General features: G+C 43.5%; 1 protein-coding gene across 1 annotated transcript; it reads right to left on the bottom strand.

The window, feature by feature from the left end:
* Window positions 1-749: 749 nt before the first annotated feature.
* FUCA1 (alpha-L-fucosidase 1) lies at window positions 750-20,826 on the bottom strand. Its single transcript, XM_055398117.2, has 8 exons — window positions 20,373-20,826; window positions 12,421-12,555; window positions 10,324-10,461; window positions 7,707-7,812; window positions 4,804-5,004; window positions 3,524-3,708; window positions 1,700-1,799; window positions 750-1,518 (listed from the first exon to the last, which is right to left on the bottom strand). The coding sequence occupies exons 1-8, from the start codon at window positions 20,765-20,767 to the stop codon at window positions 1,378-1,380; spliced, it is 1,401 nt and encodes a 466-aa protein (XP_055254092.2). The 5' UTR covers window positions 20,768-20,826; the 3' UTR covers window positions 750-1,377.

Below are 20,826 nucleotides of genomic sequence, written 5' to 3' on the forward strand. Positions count from 1 at the left end.
AGTTTTTCCTTCAAGTTTTTATGGTCCTTTAATTATGTTACAGACATATGATATAATCCTTATGATATTGCTTCTTTGGTATTCACATCTGTAAATGTTTCATATATGCTTGAGAAAAACAAATTTTCTGTAAATATAGGCTAAGGATTTCCAAATACATCTTGTAAATAAAAAAGAGAGAAAACTTTATTAGATCTATAACAATTAAAGAGACCGAGTGGATACATGCATGTGTTAAGTGCTGTGCTGCATTTGGTCATTCAGTCGTGTCCGACTCTCTGAGACCCCATGGACTATAGCCCGCCAGGCTCCTCTGCCCTTGGGATTCTTCAGACAAGAATACTGGAGTGGGTTGCCATGCCCTCCTCCAGAGGATCTTTCCAACTCAGGGATCAAGCCCAGGTCTCCCGCATTGCAGGTAGATTCTTTATCATCTGAGTCACTAGGGAAGTCCAAGAATACTGGAGTGGGTAGCCAATCCCTTCTCCAGGGCATCTTCCCAACCCAGGGTCACACCTGCATCTCTTACATCTGCTGCTTTGGCAGGTAGGTTCTTTACCATGGATGCCACCTGGTCAGCTCAAAAGAATGGGACTAGAAGTGAGGAACAGAAGAACCAAAGGGATTACGTTCTTTGCTCTGCATTTAGGAGACGTGGCAGGTACCCACCTTCTATTTTTCTTTTTAAACAGAAACATAAGGCTATAAGCAGTCCATATAGAAACTGGAAGAAGAAAGCTACAACGTGCTTTTTAGTAGAAAATGATTTGACATACACATGTATTTATTTGATTGTATTAAAGCAAGGCAGAATCATATTCATTTTCTTCATAGAATCCCTGTAAACAGACTGAATGTCAGAGCTCTTAGTTTGCTTTGGAAACTTCTAAAAGGCTTACTATTAGCAGTCTTGGAAGCATTTTCCTTCCCCTCAGGGCTCTCCTGCTCTTGGGGACGGATGGGGGTAGCTGGTGACAGCTGAAGCCAAATGAATAGCATATAGTGGAGTTTGCCAAATCCTTTTCAGCACCTCCCATAGGCAACAGGATGGCTTGGCTTATTCTTGAAGTCACTTGAATAAGCAATCAGGTTATGAAACAGAGGATGGAGGGAAGTTTCCATTGCAGATAATTCCCAATGTTAGGAATGGATGAGCTTAACTGTTCAGTCTCTTCTATTGATCAGAGAGAGAGATGCTAGCACTGGATCTCAGATCTTTGATCCTGTGAGACATCAGTGTAACGAAGTCCGTTCCATTTATTAAAATGTGTGGGAAAAGAGATTTCTGAGTAGAGAAGAGTTGTTTATTATAAAGATGGCAATGTGAGAGGAAAATCAAAGTGCAGGCGGTGTCCCTTTCTTCTTGAACTCCAATGATCACTTCACTCCTGTCAGCTTTATGGTCCAAGCAAACTCAGTTGGAAGAGCAGAGGGTGATAACTGGGTCAGGAACACACAGAGGCCTTTACCTGGATTTGGGGACCACTTCAGATCGTTTTGGATTCCCAGCATTGTTACCTGCAGAAAGCAAAAGGGAATGGGAAAAATACGAACGCACTGATGAGCACAGAATATGGTGGCAAACAACTACACTGGGCCAGCGCGGGGAGACCTGGGGGAGGAGGGAAGGGTTAGAGAAGGCCCGCCAGTTCCCTTACAAAGAGTTACATCTATGACGGGATTGACGGAGGCTCTTTACCTCTGTGGCTGAAGTAGTTATGGGGGATGTAAGGTTTAAGATTCCACTTTCTGGCCAGTGCAGTAAAATGGCATAAACAGCTAATCCTTTAGAGGTATACCTGGGAAAAAAGAAACATCGTTGTCAAAGATACCTGGCTTATTATCCTGCTACATGACCTTATACATTCCCCTTTCAATTATCTACCAATTTCAAGACCTTTAGTCTGTCACTGCTACTAGCAAGCAAATAACTCGAAACCAGTTAAGGTTTGGGCTTCCCTAGTGGCTGAGACAGTAAAGAATCTGCCTGCAATGCAGGAGACCCGAGTTTGATCCCTGAGTTGGGAAGACTCCCTGGAGGAGGGCATGGCAACCCACTCCACTATTCTTGTCTGGAGAATCCCATGGACAGAGGAGCCTGGTGGGCTACAGTCCATGGGGTCGCAGAGACGGACATGACTGAGCGACTAAACACAGCATGCATGGTTAAACTCTGTGGGAATAATGCAGCCCTGGAAGACTCTTTCTGGGTGGTATCTTCCCTTCCCTCTCTGTATGGGGTTCTAAGTTTTCTTAAAGCATTTTTTTAACTCTTAATACTAGTGACACATACTGAAGCCATCTTCCTCATTATTCATCTTTCTTCAACTTTAAATCCATATGAAAACATCTGAGGGTATAACAAGGGCAAGATCTGCAATGAAGACAAATTTGAGTTTCTTTTTAAAATTTAAAGTTTTTGGTCATCCCACATGGCTTTTGGGATCTTTAGTTCCCCGATCAGGGATCAAACCAAGGCCCATGGCAGTGAAAGCATCTAGTTCTATCCACTGGGCCATCAGGGAAATTCCCAAGACAAATCTGTTGTTCTGAGATTTCACCATGCTTAAAGAAAGTGAAAGTGTTAGTCACTCATTGTGTCCAACTCTTTGTGACCCCAGGGACTGTAGCCTGCCAGGCTCCCCTGTCTACGGAATTCTTCAGGCAAGAATACTTGAGTGGGTAGCCATTCCCTTCTCCAGGAGATCTTCCCAACCCTGGGTCTCCCTCAATGTGAGCAGGTTCTTTATTGTCTGAGCCACCAGGGAAGCCCATTCTTATAGAAGAGGGTGAAAAAAATCACTAAATAGAAACTCATCCAAAACAGAACCATGAATGTGTTTCTCCTGATGCAAAGCCCCCAGTTCTGTGTTATAACACTTGCAGAGGTCTTTCATTGAGCAGTTAGTATGTACCTGGCACTCTGCTGGGTACTTTACATATGTTATAGCTTATTTAATCCTCACATTCTAGGAAGTTAGGTATCATCACCCCATTTTTCAGTTGAAAATTTAAAAAAAAAAAAAACAAAAACTGAAGCCTGAGGTCAAATAACTAGATCCACAATACCAAGTATGAATCATGCCTTCTTCGCTTAGTAGCTTCGTAATTCTGGGCCAATGATTACTTCCCTGAACCTGCTTTCTCCTTGTAACCTGGGAATAGTGATATTATCCACTCAGTGAGATTGTTGAGGGCACCAAATAAGGGGAAAGAATTTAGGATGGAGTCTAGCACATGTGGGTGCTGTACAAATATTAGCTGTGACTTTTTAGGGGTTGAGCAAATTGACTGATACTTTGTAGCTCCTTCTTTCTTCACCAAGCCTACCACCTCCCTCACTAGTCAAAGATACCCTGGGGCCTCAAACATAAACCTGGGCACACAGTTAACATCGCAGAACAGCTTTTGTGTTTCCTGCAGATGAGTCCCAAGCCTGGCTTGCACTGCTGTGGACCCAAGGGGTTGTCAGCTCAGGAGGGGCCACCACTGTTCCCACCTGTAGCAGAAGAACCAGACTCACCACACAGAGTTCTTCTCGGATTGTACTCTCCACGGTTTGGAGGCATAGATAGCCTCTCCACTGATATTCAGCCACTTCCCAACAGCAAGCAGCCTTTCTTGGAAGATGGGAACGATCAGTCCATCTTCAGTTGGTCCGATGTTGAGAAGATAGTTGCCTCCCAGACTTACTGTCTGAACCAGTTCCTGGCGGTAGCAGAAAACAAGGAAATCCCAGCTCTGAATACCAAGTCTGACTGAATGCTTAAAACACACAGATGAAGAGAAGAAGAAGAATCGAGGCTGTTTTCCCTGTGTTTTGTGAATATCCTCTATCTTTTGGAAAAGACAATATATTTTTGTCATTTTCATAGCAGGATAGGCTTAATGAGAAAACTGAAAAATTCTACTACAAGGTTGAGAGATATATTAACTCAAATTCTAGGGAGTGATCATGGGCTCTTACCCGTGAGCTGGCACCTGCCATAGTGCCATATGCAGAGGGAAGTGTCATATATCAGAAGCACAGAGTGTCAGCCAGGGAGCTGAAAACAAAGTACTTGGCCTTGAAAGGATTCTGTGGAGCCAGCCAGAAAGAATACAGAGATTAGAGATGAGAGGTTTAGAGCAGGTGCTATGGAGACTCAGGGGTGGGGGTTGGGGGAAGGTGTGGAAGAGATCTGATGAATTTCAGGATACCCTAGGCTATATAAATGTGTATGTTGCCCCTTCAGGAAAACATGCTGTAAAGAGATATAGTTTTAAGATTTCTGGGGTGGGATGCGTGTGTGTGCTTACTGTGACCCCATACAGTAGCACTTCAAGGCAGTCCAGAAAAATTAAGGCTACATACAGAAAATTTTAAAAAGGAGGTTTTGTTAGAGTACCCCAAAGACACCACACCATTAACTTTTGACGTTTCCTTCTGGTCTTTTTCTTGTGCAGTTAATTCTACATAGTTGTGATACTACATAACTTGTCTTTTCATCAACCCTGTAAGCATTAATCCATATTACGTTTAGAAACATTTTCATGGTTAAGGAAAATCCCCAAATCTACTGAATTATTCCTTTATGGTTGTTAGGAATTGAAACAGCCCAATGTCAATCTGAAAATAATCCTGGGGAGAACACCCCTGTACAGAGGTCTTCAGTATTCAGACCTGTCTTCTTAGGACAAGTGTTATGAGTCTGTTCAATAACCCGAATGGGCTCTCACGGCCCATATGTCTATCCGGAGTGCTTCCACCACTCTCAGTAGAAGGCAGCCTGGGACTGCAGTTAACAAATAACCACCTCTTACCGAAATGATTGTGGATTCGCTTGCAATGTCAGCCATCTCCATGTCCCGACGGTAGCCCCAGGACCGCTGGTCTATGGAGGTGCACATCTCCCACTTGTGATGTGGCAAGGTCTCCGGCTGGAATTTGTCTTTACAGTTGTAGTACCCTCCATGGTGACAGGAACAGTTCTGACCCCATCGGTCATTTACTACGACCTCATCCTAAAGGAGGAAGGAGTGCGGAGGTCATCGGGGGTAAAACTGTCTAACTCAGTTTGATAAGGTAGGTGCCTGTTTGGAAGCAAGGAGCAGACTCAGCTGAGCACTGTGGTTCTCAACTGGGGGAGACTTAAAGGGCAAAATCTAGAGACATTTTTTGGTGGTCACAACTCAGGGTGGTGCTACTGCCTTCTAGTGGGTGGAGACCAAGGATTCTTCTAAACACATTACAAGAACTGGCCGTCAAGTGGTTAAGAATCCCCGCGTCCACCGCCAGTGGTCGGGCTTTGATCCCTGGTCGGGGAACTAAGATCCTGCATGGTCACATGGTGTGGGCAAAAAAAAAAAAAAAATCAGAAACATCTTACAACACAGAGAACTGTCCTTTCACAACAAAGAACATCCAACTCCAAATGTTATTTGCAGTTAACCCCAGTCTAGCAATATGTAATGTCAGAACTGGAAAGGCCTGTTTAGATTATCTAGTAAACCACTTATTCTATCAGAAGAGAAATGCAGAAGAGGAGAACTGCCCGAGACCACATTCCCAGGCAGAGTTTCTGAGAGCTGGGACTATGAATCTGGTACTTGAACCCAGCCCAGGATGCTTTCCACTATATAACCCTGGCTTTCTTTACCTAAGTAAGGCAAAGTCAGTAATCAAACATTCTTTTCCTTCCCTCAAGGTTTTGCTGAACTTTGAGAAATCTTTACACGGAATAACTTAATGTCAACGTTTAATACTACTGTGAGGCTCATACTGGGGTATCCAGAGTAAACACGTCACAGTTCTTGCCCTCAGAGATCTAGCAGCGACTAGCTGAGGAGACTCATGCGTGGACAGCTATGGTGTGACATCACATCAGCATCAGGGAATTCACCTCAACACCAGTTCAGGAGTGCTTCTTGGTTCTTCCAGGATAGAATAGAAATTGCCAGGAGGCAGATTTAGTTTACATTCCACCAGCACTGACTCTGTGTCTAACTGGGCCAAGGCCTGTTGCTGGAGTTGGGGACGTAGGAGTGAACAGACCCAAATTCTTGCCCTCACAAAGGTGATGCTTCAGTGAGGGAGACAGATAGCAACGAGGTAAATGATATGTTGGGCCAGGTAAGTGGTTAAGAGAAAGATAAGGCAAGGAAAGTCAGACAGCGTTGATGGGGGCATGCTGTGATTTTAGACAGGGTGGTGGGGAAGGTGTGACCTCCCAGAGAAGACCTGCAGAGAGGTCAGGAGTGGGAATTACAGACAGCAGAGGGGTAAGGATCAGGGTCTACTTCTCCTAAAAGTCATTTCCTAACATGAGTATACGACAACCCTCTTTCCTAACGCGTGAGAAAGCGCGCAGAACAAGAGAGGGTAGAATGCGGACTGCGGCGTCCCACCCGAGGATCCACATCTAAGCCACCCCAGCCGGGGAGCCATCGAGGAAGAACCACCAGACCTCGCCACTAGAGGGCCCCATGTGGCCCAAAAGTTCCAAAAAACCAGTCTGGATTTGCTTCCATTTGTCACATAAGATCTTTCTTCCCCCTTTCTGAATTTACTAATATTTAGCCAGTGACATCCTAAGAGGTTTATGAACCTACCCAGATAGCTCAGGTCAAACTGGTCTTAGACTTTTCTTTAAAATTAACAACAAAGCTAGAATCTGTAAAATTTTTGAAATTTTCTACAGTGAAGATGGTAGGCTAAGTTTCCTTCCAACTTCCTTAGAATTTGGATCTCAGGGAAAAGAAATTTCCCTATATGAGTTAAAACTACACAATCAACAGAGTAGCTGCTGCTACTGCTGCTGCTGCTAAGTCACTTCAGTCGTGTCCGATTCTGTGTGACCCCATGGACGGAAGCCCACCAGGCTCCCCCGTCCCTGGGATTCTTTAGGAAAGAACACTGGAGTGGGTTGCCATTTCCTTCTCCAATGTGTGAAAGTAAAAAGTGAAAGTGAAGTCTCTCAGTCGTGTCCGACCCTTAGCGACCCCATGGACTACAGCCTACCAGGCTCCTCCATTCATGGGATTTTCTAGGCAATAGTACTGGAGTGGCTTGCCATTGCCTTCTCCGCAGAGTAGCTGAGGTCATAGATATTCACATTATTTTATTCCTATCATGTAATAAGTTTTATATATTAATTTTTAGGTGGTTTTCTTATTTACAATGTTTGCTTAACAGTTTATTTTCTCTACGGTGGTCTGGGGCTTCTTTATACTATTTCTATCCTACTACTTAAATTTAAGAAGCTTGAAAACTAGCTTGTAAAAATCAAGAATTAAAGGTGAAAAACAAAGCTTAAAGGAAAACAGCTTAAAGACAGAAAAAGGGGCAAAAAAAAAAAGAATTAAAGGAGAAACCTTTAACATCCATCAAGTTCCCTCGTTCCTACCACACTTATATCAATATTGCTATTTATTTATTTACTTACACTTGAAGTCCTTATTGAATTTGTTACACTATTGTTTCTGGTTTTATATGCTGGCTTTTTAGCCTCAAGACACGTGGGATCTTAGCTCTCCGACCAGGGATCAAACCCGACCCCCCGCATTGGAAGGTGAAGGCAGTCTTAACCACTGGATGCCCACAGAAGTCCTGAGATTAGGATTTATTACTGTCACTGTTGTCTTTATGTTATTACTCCAGATCTTGGCTTCTCACGTTGTGCTTTATCATAACAGATAAATAAGAGAGAAGTCATATAATCACATACCTTAACTGGGCTATCATTGTAGAGCCAAGCAAGAAAACCCGTAGAGTTCCAGTAAGTATCAGGACATTCCCACTCTCCATCAGACCAAATCAAGTCAGGTTCATATCTGAGAGACACACAATTACAACAAAGTTTATCATCTTTGTTGAATGTGAATCCAGTCACAGTCAAGTCTGACAGATCTACCTCTGCCACACGTATTTAAAAATTTATTTCCTCCTATTTTGAAAGTACCACGGTGCAGAGAAAATGGAAAACTAAAGAGATGAAAATGACCTCACACACACACACACCCCTGAGCTAACACAACCAGTTTAATACACAGCATTTTGGTATATTTTTTCCCAATCTTTTTTTTTTCATGTCTTAAATTAAAAAGTAGAGCTGTAATCAGCATGGATATAATTTGATTTCCTTTCAGAAACTAATTCCAATGAAAAGAGTGGTGCTCTAGAACTACAGGATTACGGTTTCTGCTTTGAAGATGTGTTAAGAGCTCGAACTGTTCCATCAAATGCATTTTGGAGGCCAACTACCCAGAGCTTTGATCATAAAAATCCACTGAATTCACTCAAGCCGCAGTTGCATCTTTCCTGTGTCACTACTCTGAGCCCTGTGAGTGCATTTATACCCCTAAGGTAAGCAGTATACGTCCCACTTAAGAAAGCAAGAGTGTGCTGCTCAGTAACTTTGTTTTCAGTGCAAAGCTGGTAAGTAATAGGAGCTGGAACCCATATGCAAATCTGCCTGTTAGCCAGTCCTGCGCTGTACCCTGTGAACACCTAGGTCAGCAGGTTGAGTCCAGGAAAAAGGCTGCCTAAGAGGCGAGGGAAACACAGACGGTGTGTGTTTTACTGTGTACGAAAAATTGTAGTAGGCACTTTATACTCGTCAACCTCATTCATTCTCACAACACCCTGTGATGCATAAATAGGTAAAGAAACTGAGCTATAGAGAGACTGAGTAGTTTGTTCGAGGGTGTACAGTCAGTAAGAAAAAAAAAGAACTGGATTTCTGACTTGAAGCTTGTGCTGGTTGGTTTCTTACAACTGTACTATTTCCTTACAGCAGTCATCTGGAGGCAAGGAGTTTTTTAGTCTTTTGGTCTACAGTGAGCGTCCAAGCACAGACAGCTGCCTCTTAATCTTTAAAGGTCCACCATCCTCCTAAGAGCCCCCAGGAGCAAGAAGGGCAAATGCAGAATAAAACATGGTGAAGACCAGAGACAAACCCCAAAGTGAAAGTCATCATTTTTAAGGATAATTAAGAATAATAAGGCCACTATTATTCTGTACCAGGCATAGTGATAGAAACTTCATATATTATGCTGAGCCCTACTTAGAAGGCATTATTATCACTTTACAGAGTGAGAATCTGAGGCTCAGACGAGCAACCTGTTGAAGGCTTTTACGGGAGTTCCCTGGCGGGCCAGTGGTTAGGACTCTGCGCTCTCACTCCTGAAGGCCTGGGTTGTATCCCTCCATCCCTGGTCACGGAACTAAGATCCCACCAGCGGCACTGCTGGTATGGTCATTGTTGTTCAGTGGCTAAGTCATGTCTGACTCTTTATGACTCCATGGACTGCAGCACGCCAGGCTTCCCTGTCCTTCACTGTCTCCTGGAGTTTGCTCAGACTCATGTCTGTTGAGCTGGTGATGCCATCCAACCATCTCACCCTCTGTCGCCCCCTTCTCCTCTTGCCCTCAATCTTTCCCAGCTGCAGGGTCTTCCAATGAGTCAGCTCTTTGCAGCAGGTGGCCAAAGTATTGGAGCTTTAGCATCTGTCCTTCCAATGAATATTCAGTTGATTTCCTTTAGGATTGACTGGTTGGATCTCCTTGCTGTCCAAAGCACTCTCAAGAGTCTTCTCCAGCACCACAATTCGAAGGCATCAATTCTTTGGCATGCCTTCTTTACAGTCCAACTGTCACATCCATACATGACTACTGGAAAAACCATAGCTTTGACTAAATGGACCATTGCTGGCAAAGTAATGTCTCTGCTTTTTAATATGCTGTCTAGGTTGGTCATAACTTTTCTTCCAAGGAGCAAGCGTCTTTTACTTTCATGGCTGCAGTCATCACCTGCAGGGATTTTGGAGCCCAAGAAAATAAAGTCTGTCATTGTTTCCATTTTTTCCCCATCTATATACCATGAAGTGATGGGACCAGATGCCATGATCTTAGTTTTGTGAATGTTGAATTTTAAGCCAGCTTTTTCACAAGCTGCATGACACAGCCCCAAAAATGCTTGAGGGTAACAGGAACCAGGATTCAAATACAAATCTGCCAGATGCCAAACCCTCTATAGGGTCCATTAGACCATGTTGCCCTTCTCCAAGCTCCTGACAAAGAAAGTGGTATGGAAGGAGGTAACTGAGGTTTTGACTCACTGCCATTCTCAGTTTTGTTTCAGTTTATAAAGGCAGCATGACCATACTACGGAGGTTTTGAAAAGAAAAAATATACTTTGTCTTAACACAACGATGACTCATTACTATTTTGATGTCTTCTAGAGTGTTTTCATATCCCACCCTTGCCCCTTTCCCCTCAACAGTATAAGTAGCTCAGATGTCATTGATGAAAGTCATAACACTAAAACAATTTCTGTTTTGTACCTGTTAACAAGGTCATAGAGCTCTGGCATTGTTTTTGCATGGACGAAATACTGTGTTTTGAAGCCACCTTTCTTATCACGTAGGTAGAGAGGATGGAACCATTCTAAAAGTGAGTGATATAGTCCATAGCGTATGTTCCTTAAACAGAAAAAAGGACAGCAGCTGTCATTAAGCAAAGAAAAAATACTTTAAGAAAAATCAGTTGCCAGCATTTTTACATTTCAGTGAAATTTACCCATAGGGCATACATGGGTCAGGACCTACAGCCAGTTCCTTAAATTATCTTTTATGATTCACTTAAGCAAACTGATTGTCTTACTTCGTTTTTGATGATACAAATAACAAATTAGGCTTCCCAGGTGGCATTAGTGGTAAAGAACCCTTCTACCAATGCAGGACACTCAAGAGAGACAGGTTCTATCCCTGGGTCAGGAAGATTCCCTGGAGGAAGGCATGGCAATACCTGCTCCAGTATTCTTGCCTGGAGAATTCCATGGACAGAGGAGCCCGGCGGGCTACACTCCAAGGGATCACAAAGAGGTGGATACGACTGAAGCGACTTAGCAGACAACAAATTATTTTTATACATAAATTATCTTAACACTAAAATGTTATTTAAACCATCTTCTGTCTTTTAAGTCAATTATCTCAATAACACATAGTCCTATTAAAAAATGTTTTCTGTTAATCATCATACATATTGAAGAGATACTGGAAAATAGACACAAATATCAAGAATATCCAAAATCTCATCACCCAGAAAGAATCATTATTACCATTTTCTATGCAGTTGAAATTAATATAAGGTTTATATAACCTTATATAGGTTTATATAAAATTTACTAATAGTTCTTAATATATCTCAAACAAAATATGGTTAAGTTTACCTATTTTCATACACAATAAAGCTTGTTTTGAGTTAAGAGTAAATGTTTTGGAAACTTTATAATACAAGAAGTAAAGATAACATTGCAATGGCATAGATAAAGCAGAAAGAACTGAAGTTAAGAATTTCATCATGTGATTCAGGGACTAACTAGATACAGAGAAGGTGAAAATCAAGGATTTTAAGAGTCCAGATCTAATCAACATCTAATAAACTTTTATAGCGGGACTCTTAGCAGAGCACAGCATTGGGAAACTGAATGTTTCACAGGTGACATAAGTCAGCAAATGCTTTCTTAAATGACCAGATATCTGAGGCTCTGTAGGTCTTGCTCTCTCTACCCTGACTCTGCAATTACAGCTTGAAAGTAGCCAGAGACAATGCATAAATGAATGAACACAACTGCATTCCAATCAAAGTTTATTTATACGAATAGTCAGCTGGTCTACCCTTTAAATAGGACATCAAGTTTGCCAAATCACAACAGAGCTGAGTGGGCATGACACAAATACCACTTTTCCTCCTTACAGGCAAATATACTCAGAACAATAGGGTCCAAAATCAGACTCAGTTCAGTTCAGTCGCTCAGTCGTGTCCGACTCTTTGCGACCCCGTGAATCACAGCACGCCAGGCCTCCCTGTCCATCACCAGACTACCTGGGTTCAAATCCCACTTCTGCCCCTTCCCAGCTCTTTGATCTTGGGAAGTTACATCTTAAATGGCAGATATTAGAAAATATTGCCTAGAATCACGAGTGATGCCCTCCCTACCTTTTTGTTGCGTTAATTGCCCTCTTCAGCTCTCTCCTGATCTGCCACTCATCTAAACCTTCCACGAAAGCCTATAAAGCTTGACAAAGGTTGACAGCTAAGGAGGACACAAAGATGAGACACAATCCTGGCCTCCACCAGACCCTGGAAAAGGCCCTATGTTGGAAGGCTTCCCAGAAAGAATCCCCTGAAGAGCACAAGTGCAGCATTGTGGTCTATGCTGGGTATCCTTTACCTAACCAGAGAGGGCCGTGCACTTCTCTGATGCTGTCACTTTTGGTCGTATGAAAACTGCCAAGGTTCAAACACTGCCAAATTCAGGGCCTGAAGCCCTCCTATGTACTGGTTAAATGCAAACTAAGAAAACACAGAAGAGTAGAGAAGGCACGGGATACTGGATGGTTAGATCAAAAGCGATGATGGAGTCTGTGGACACGTACCTCTTCCGGATGGCTGTTCCCAACTCACCAACCAAATCACGATGGGGCCCCACATCCTTAGAGTTCCAGTTCCAAGACACAGGACTCGGCCAGTTTGTGTAGCCTTCATGATGCTTTGTCGTCAGGACTACATATCTGTGGACATTGAAACCATAAGAGCAAAGGAAGTGGGCAGTGGGCCACCTGCACCAACTTACCTGGTGCACCTGGGGCTTAAAATGGGTGAGGGCACTCAGCTACAGGAAATGTACAGCTGACCCTTGAACAATGTGGTGGTTAGGGGGTGGTTAGCAGGTGTCTGCTGACCCCTGTGCAGAAGAAAATCTATGTGTAACTCTTGACTTCGCCCTAAACTACTAACAGCCTACTCCTGACTGGAAGGCTTTCCAATAACATGAATGGTCGATTAACCCCCATTTTATATGTTATATGTATAATACGCTGAAGAGAAAATACATCATAGTACTGCACTGCATTTACTTTTTTATTTTACTGGAGTATAGTTGCTTTACAATGTTGTGTTAGTTGGAGACTGGGCATATGTACTGTATTGACTGATACCATAAGTTTACATTGTCTGTTTACAAGATGAACCACCTGTCAGTATCCACAGCAATATTGTCTTACATGATACAAAACACTGTAGACGTTATAGTTATTACTAATACTAAATATCAAAGCTGGAAAGCTAACGTGAAAAAGCAATTCATATTTATTTGTAGTTATAATGATCCATTCATTGATAATGAAGAAACAGCAACAAGATTGCTTTACAGTAGCCTAGTGCAATCAGTGGAGAAGGAAATGGCAACCCACTCCAGTATTCTTGCCTGGAGAATCCCAGGGATGGGGGAGCCTGGTGGGCTGCCGTCTATGGGGTCGCACAGAATCGGACACGACTGAAGCGACTTAGCAGCAGCAGCAGCAGCAGTGCAATCAACATGATTGCTTCGTGATAGCCTAGCTTATACACTGATGAATGAACCATTATCAAATTTTTATGGCATATGGTATTATACTCATATTCAAAATATGGGATGGGAAACATTGTTACATTTTTTAAAAAGTCACTTGAATGTGATGATAGGCTGAGGTTTTTTTTTTTATTTAATTGGAGGCTAAATACTTTACAATATTGTAGTGGTTTTTGACATGAATCAGCCATGGGTGTACGTGTGTTCCCCCTCCTGAACCCCCCTCCCACCTCTCTCCCCATCCTATCCCTCAGGATCATCCCAGTGCACCAGCCCTGAGCACCCTGTCTCATACATCGGTTGAGTTTTGCTGAATGTTTTAATTTTGTTTTAGGTTTGAAGGATTTGTTAACCAAAATAACCGCTGGTTACATACACAATAAAAAATTTCAATATTTAATAGATAATTTAACTTAATTACAACATACAGTCGTTAAAAGAAAAGAAAGAACAGATGTAACAGTGTGCATATCACCAAAATGGTCCACCAACCTATATCCAGACTTGAACATAGCTGGAAAGTCCCGAGTAACAGCAGCTTGGAGTCCCAGTTGGGAAAAGGGTCCCAGGCAGTGCGTCCACCCCACCAAGAGACTGCAAATTGCAGTTTGGGGGGCTCCTGCTGAGAGTCAATTCCTAGGCAGGTTGATAAGACGTCTAGGAGTCCCCAAGGAGAGAGGGTTCTGGAATTCTCAAGGAGGAGGAAAGGATAAACTTTTTTGTCTCTCTACATTCCTTAGGATTATATAACAATCATGTATCCTGCTTGAGGATAGCCTCTGGAAAAGACCTTCTGGCTAATCCTGTTATTTGAAAGTATAAATTATGGGAGTAGGTCTAGTGAGGTCTTTGCAACCTCTAGACATTGTTTTGATTCACTGTAATAACTAATTAAAGAGTATATAACTCCATGGCTAACACTAGCAAGCGGGTATTCTTTCTGCCCACTTCTGAGGCCTATGTCAGAAGCTTTCTCTATCTCCTTTATACTTTAATAAAACTTTATTACACAAAAGCTCTGAGCGATCAAGCCTCATCTCTGGCCCTGGATTGAATTCTTCTCCTCCGGAGGCCAAGAATCCCGGCGTCTCTTCTTTCAGCAACAACCTTTCACTGCTTAGAACCCCAGGACACAAACTTGTATCATCATCAGTTTGCACGCAGCTCTGGCTTTCCTTTAACTTTTACAACGCTGCTTATTTCACCTGGTGAGTCACAAGATTTTCCAGACCTCCAGGGGCTCAGGAAGTTCCAAGACCCACTCCCTCTCTTATCCAAGGTGCTGCTTGACTTGTTGGTAACAACTGGTGTGCTTACAGGTAGACATGTCGTCCAGGCAGGGTCCAGGCAAGATTAGAAGTCGGTCAGAGGCCTGCTGTCCTGCTTCTGAAGGCTGAACAAGACTACCTCCATTTTAATTACCCTAACAGTCTGATACATAGTTATTTAATTATGAGAGGGGACTGGAAGGGGGTGCATGCTGTATGGTAATATAATTCTTTGAAAGCAAAGCTTTAAAAAAGTAAAAAAAGATATTATTAATTTTATATTAAGTATCGCTTACTTTATGGTTTTTCCAGTGGTCATGGATGTGAGAGTTGGACTGTGAAGAAAGCTGAGCGCCGAAGAATTGATGCTTTTGAACTGTGGTGTTGAAGAAGACTCTTGAGAGCCCCTTGGACTGCAAGGAGATCTAACCAGTCCATTCTAAAGGAGATCAGCCCTGGGTGTTCATTGGAAGGACTGATGCTAAAGCTGAAACTCCAATACTTTGGCCACCTCATGCGAAGAGTTGACTAATTGGAAAAGACCCTGAGGCTGGGAGGAATTGGGGGCAGGAGGAGAAGGGGACGACAGAGAATGAGATGGCTGGATGGCATCACTGACTCGATGGACATGAGTTTGGGTGAACTCTGGGAGTTGGTGATGGACAGGGAGGCCTGGCGTGCTGCGATTCATGGGATTGCAAAGAGTTGGACATGACTGAGCAACTGAAGTGAACTGAAGTGACTTTATGCTTATGTAAGGATTGGCTATTTACTTCCATGCCAATCTTGCATGTGATGTCCTACAGATGAACACTTAGGCTGTGATGGCAATGATGACACAAAACGTTTCATACAGTTCTTGCCATTCAATTCTCAGATCTCATGAAGACACTTATCACTTACACAACAGATAAGTTTATTAGCTGTATGGCATAAGGATTATTTACTGTTCATTAAGTGGCAGTGGATCGTCATAAAGGTGTTCACGATGAGTACCCTGAGGAGGAAGTGGAGGGGTTGGTCTTGCTGTCTCAGGGGTGGCTGAGGTAGAAGAGGAGGAGGAGGTGGACAGGGAGGCAGGAGAGGCGGGCATTCAGGGTAACATTATAGAAACATCTCATATTTCTGTGTGACTGTTAGAACTCGCTTGCCAGTGCAGGAGATGCAAGTTCAATCCCTGGGTTGGGAGATCCCCTGGAGAAGGAGATGGCAACCCACTTCAGTAGTCTTGCCCAGAGAATTCCATTGGCAGAGAAGCCTGGGCTACAGTCCATGGGGTTGCAAAAGAGTTGGACACGACATAATGCCAAAATAATGACAAATATGATACCAATCCTTCTTCCACGTTTTGCTTTAGTTTCATATCATATCATAGAAGGGTCAATGTGGGAAAGGAAGTAAAAAGCTGTCTTGAATAATCAGAATCCTTCTGCCAGATTGTCTAATGTCAATCTGTTTTCTGGCACTGCTTCTTCTATGTCTTCTTCCTTATTGTCTGACAGTTGTTCAGAAGCACTTATCTCCATCAAATTGTCTTATGTTAGCTCCTGAAGTGTGAGGTCGCCAGCTCCTGAATTTTTCCAAGATCCCTATCTTGAAACCCTGCACCTCACCCTTCCTTCTCCCCCGCCCCATATCCACATCTCTTTCAAGATTTCCTTAATTGGCTCTGTTGTAAATCCTGTAAAGTCATGCACAACATCTGGACAGTTTTCTCCAGCAGGAATTTTATTGTTTTTGTACTTGATGGCTTTTTCTATAACAATGGCATCTTCAATGGTGTAATCCTTCCAGACTTTCATGATGCTATCTATATTGGGGTTCTCTTCCATTGTGTTGACAATCCTTTCCATTGAGTACAATGTGTAATGAGCCTTAAAGATCCTTGAAGTCCACCATGGGGATTTCCCTGGTGGTCCAGTGGTTAAGAATCCATAGTAAAATGCAGGAGATGCAGGTTCGATCTCTGGTCAGGGAACTAAGATCCCACGTTCCCTGGAGCAACAAAGCCTGCATGCCACAGCTGGAGAGTCCATCCGCTACAACTAAGACCCAATGTAACCAAATCAATCAATCACTTAATAAAAAAAGAAAATATCCTTATGACCCCTAGATCTTCAGGTTGAATTAGAGATGTTGTGTTTGGGCTAGACCACTTCAATGTCTTTGCTGCTAAACTCTCGGGGTTCTGGGTGGCTAGGGCATTGTCCAATATTAAAAGAACTTTAAAAGGCAGTTTCTCATTGGCAAGGTACTTCCTGACTTCAGGAACAAAGCATTGATGGAACCAATCCAGAAAAAGAGGTTTTGTTGTCCAGGCCTACTTGTTTTACAACCAAAAGACTGGCAGTTTATGTCATCTTTTCCCTTCAAGGCTCATTGATTAGTAGGTTTATAGAAAAGGACAGTCCTATTCATAAACCTGATTGCATTTGCACCAAACAGAAGAGTTGGCCAGTCCCTTCCTGCCTTAAATCCTGGTGCTTACTTCTCTTCCTCACTAATATATGTTCTTGGAGGCATTTCTCCTCCATTGGATGGCCCACTTTACTCTGTATTAAAAACCTGTTCAGGGGTTTCCCTGGTGGTAAAGTGGTTGAGACTCTGCACTTCTACTGCAGGGGGCACAGGTTCGATTCCTGGTTGGCCAGCTAAGATCTTGCATGCCACCGTGGGCCACCAAAAAACAAAAGGAAAAAAAAAGCAAAAATTGCCTAGGCAGAAATCCTTTCTCTTCAATGATTTTCTCAATGGCCTCTGTGAACTCATCTCCTGGTTGGTAGTAACTGCTTCTCCTGTTATCTTGACATTTAAAAAGCCAAACCTCTTTAAAAAATTATCAAACCAGCCTTTACCGGCATTAAATTCTCCAGCTTTAGAATCTTCACCTTCCTTTTGGTTTAAGTTGTTATGTAACAACTTCACTTTTTCTCAAGCATTTGAGAGTCTTTATGTACACCTTTCTTATAGCAATCCTGCACCCACATCAAAGCTGCATTTTCAATACAAGATAAAAAGATATTTTACAAGAAGTGCAAGGTTTTTCATATCTTATGGCATAGTTGCAATGACAGCTTTTTTTGTTTGTTTGTTTTTATGCTGGATTCATTTATGTTGGAAGGGCAGTGGGCAACTTAGCTGCAGACCTCAATCTATAATACATAACAAGCAATTCAACTTTTTCTTATAATGTTAATTTTCTCCGCTTCTTGGGAGCACTTCTGGCATCACTAGGGGAGCTTTGTATGGGTGTCATGGTGTTATTCAAGGTTTATGATATTGCACTAAACAAGATGAAAAATACTTGGGAACATGAGAGGTGGCTTTACTACGATAGGCAGTTTACCAGAGGGATGAGTGCTCATGTGAAGATGAGCATCACTTGGTGTTTTAAGTGGACACGACAGTTGAGCCCACCAACAGGACACCAATAGGAGGTGGCTACACAATTATGACAGTGGTACAGTATGTACTGTGATTAATTTTGTGCATTTTATGATTTAATATGGGCTTCCCAGGTGGCGGTATTGGTAAAGAATCCACCTACCAATGCAGGAGACCTAAGAGTAGAGCCTGGCGGGCTACAGTCCAGGGGGTCACAAACAGACATGACTCAGTGAATGAGCAGACACACATAAATGGTAAAATAAACTAGTATCTATATGTTTATGCATTCATGACATACTCTTTTCTTAATTTTTTATATTTCTGTGAGTTTTTTCAAATTATAACAAAGCTCCAAAAATTTTTCCAATACATTTATTGGAAACAACTTGCATATAAGTGGACCCATGAAGTTCAAACCTGTGTTGTGCAAGGGTCAACTGAACTTGTATGAGCGACTATATTAGTGATACCCGGGGAACTGCTTCAGTCACAACACCCCTTGGGTATTGTTCCAGAAATGGAAGCAAATTTGAGGAAGCCACAATCCTTAGTTCCCAGAAAAGCAGGAGACTAGGAAGGAAAGACGGAAGAAAGGAATACGTAAGGGAAAATATGTATACACTGGCTCTCCAGTTCTTGAGCCCTTCTGTGTATTAATGTTAAGCATTAAAAAACAAAAAAAACCAAGCCTTTGCCCTCAAGGAAAAAGAAATCTCTACTAAAAGAGCAGATGACAGAAAAGTAAGGTGTTTATCAAGCCCATATCAATTGCCTCTCATTTACAGAGATGACAAAAGGCCAAAAGAAAATGGGGAGAAAAGGCAAGTGTTGAAATAACAACCAAATCACTCAACATTTCATTTATTTTTTATGGTAGAAAAACAGTTGGTGCCCAAAGTGATAATTTAATCCCCGGCTGATGTGGGGAGCTCAGGATTTTAAGGGCAAGACAGTATTTCAGGCTCTATGGACCACAGCCTTCTCTGTGGCATATTCTTCTTCTACTTTTTAAAAACAGGTTTTTGAAAATGTAAAAATCCTTCTCAAGAAACTTACAAAAAACAGGTAGAGGACTGATCCCTCCAGTCATGGTTACAGACCCCTGGTGTGGTGGAAAGAACCTTCATCTTAGGGTCACGGGATCTGGAGTCTAGGACATTAGCTCCCTTCCTCTATTGGGCCAGTCATCTTGTCCATAATAAGCGCACTTGTCCTGGACAAAGGAATGTCTCCCAGATTTTAACTTCTTCATTTGAAAATTATGGATTTCTAAGGCTTCTGAAAAACAGTGAAGGCCTCCTCTGTTTTGTCAAGCCTTATATTCCCATGCCTTTAATTGCAAACACCAAATATCAGTTGTAATTTCTCTTTAGTACATGAGGACTTAAAGTCCAAGAGAAACTAAAAGCTGGAAGTCGTCTGAGACAAGATAATGGTGGAAGACTGCCCTAAGCCAGAGGCTGGGAAACCTACTTGCCTTCATTCTTACTCTCCTCCAAACCACTGCTCGCTCAGCCGCCAAGTTCATGATTGAAGCTGAGGGTCACCATTCCTTGACTTAATATCTGCAACATCCTGCCTTCAAGGATGACTCCTTCAGGACTCGCCCCAGCCTTCAACAGCCTTGGGAGTCCTTGCCTTCCCCCATCCAAGCTCTGCACTTTCAGTTCTCTGAACCATTCACATGCAAGCTGCAATGGTTCTCAAAACAATTTCATGAGCACTTTCTACATGCAAGGCATTGAGAAGAGCAGATGACACAGAGTCTATGTTGCTGCCCAAATACACTGGGCACCAGAACTTCCTTCCCTCTGGGACATATTAAAGCTGAAAGGAAGAACACAATTCCTGGGCATAGCCATGGAACGAGGCGTAAGGGAGGTAAAAGGCCTTGTTCAAGTCCACAGTTGAACTAGGATCAGACTCCCGACCTCTGGCTTAAGATCCTGGAACCTTGATTGTCTTGCTGACCCGCAGGGGACTGCCTTTAGGTATCACCTAGCTCAATCATCCCCCATATTCAGGTCTTTCCAAGTCCACGAAAGGCTTTCCAAGTCCACCTCAAACTTGAAATTAATTCCTTCTAATCCTCAAGCTTAAGATCCGGCGTGACACATACAATTCTGCATCCTTCGGGAGGCAAAACAGAGTACCCCAGACATCTGAGGTCACAGGGACACCTGTGTGATCCGGCAAGTCTCCTCGCCTCCTCCCCGCCCCCACCCCGCTCGATTCCCACCAGCCTAAGGCCCTCCCGGCGCTCGAGGGTCAGCCCTCGCCCGGGTAAGGGCGCCCCGCCCGCTCCCGCAGCGGCGTCACTCACTTGGCCCCGGCGGCCTTGAAGAGGTCAGCCCAGCTGTCGGGGTGGAAGAAGCGCGCCGTGAACCTTGGCCCGAAGTCGGCGTAGCTGAAATCGGGCGGGTAGTTCTCTTTCATGAAGCTCTCGTACTGTGGCAGCTTCTCGCCCTGCCAATGCCACCAGAACCACTCGCTGCCCCATGCGGGCACCGAGAACACGCCCCAGTGCACGAACACCCCGAATTTGGCTTCATCGAACCAGGCCGGCAGCGGCCGGGAGTCCAGACTCGGCCAGTCTGGCGTGTAGCGGCGCGGAGGGTCGGTGCAGCGCCGAGGGTCGGTGCAGCGCGGCGGCCGCACCGCTCCGAGCACCAGCTGCAGCAGAAGCAACAGCCCGGCGCCCACCACCCGCGACCTCATCGCTGGACGCGGCACAGCTGCCTCGGCGCCTCGCCGCCCCGCTCGTAACGCGCAGGTGC

The sequence above is a fragment of the Moschus berezovskii genome, chromosome 2 (genome assembly GCF_049115385.1).
Source record: "Moschus berezovskii isolate FMDL1 chromosome 2, NW_MosBer_1.0, whole genome shotgun sequence".
In the NCBI taxonomy this organism is placed as follows: domain Eukaryota; kingdom Metazoa; phylum Chordata; class Mammalia; order Artiodactyla; family Moschidae; genus Moschus; species Moschus berezovskii.

Excerpts from the sequence above, each read along its gene's own strand:
- FUCA1 (XM_055398117.2), bottom strand. The coding sequence starts at position 20,767 with ATGAGGTCGCGGGTGGTGGGCGCCGGGCTGTTGCTTCTGCTGCAGCTG. Across the intron at positions 12,556-20,372 it reads TTCAAGGCCGCCGGGGCCAA|ATATGTAGTCCTGACGACAA; the intron begins GTGAGTGACGCC and ends CAATGTCCACAG. Across the intron at positions 1,800-3,523 it reads TCCGAGAAGAACTCTGTGTG|GTATACCTCTAAAGGATTAG; the intron begins GTGAGTCTGGTT and ends CTTTTTTCCCAG.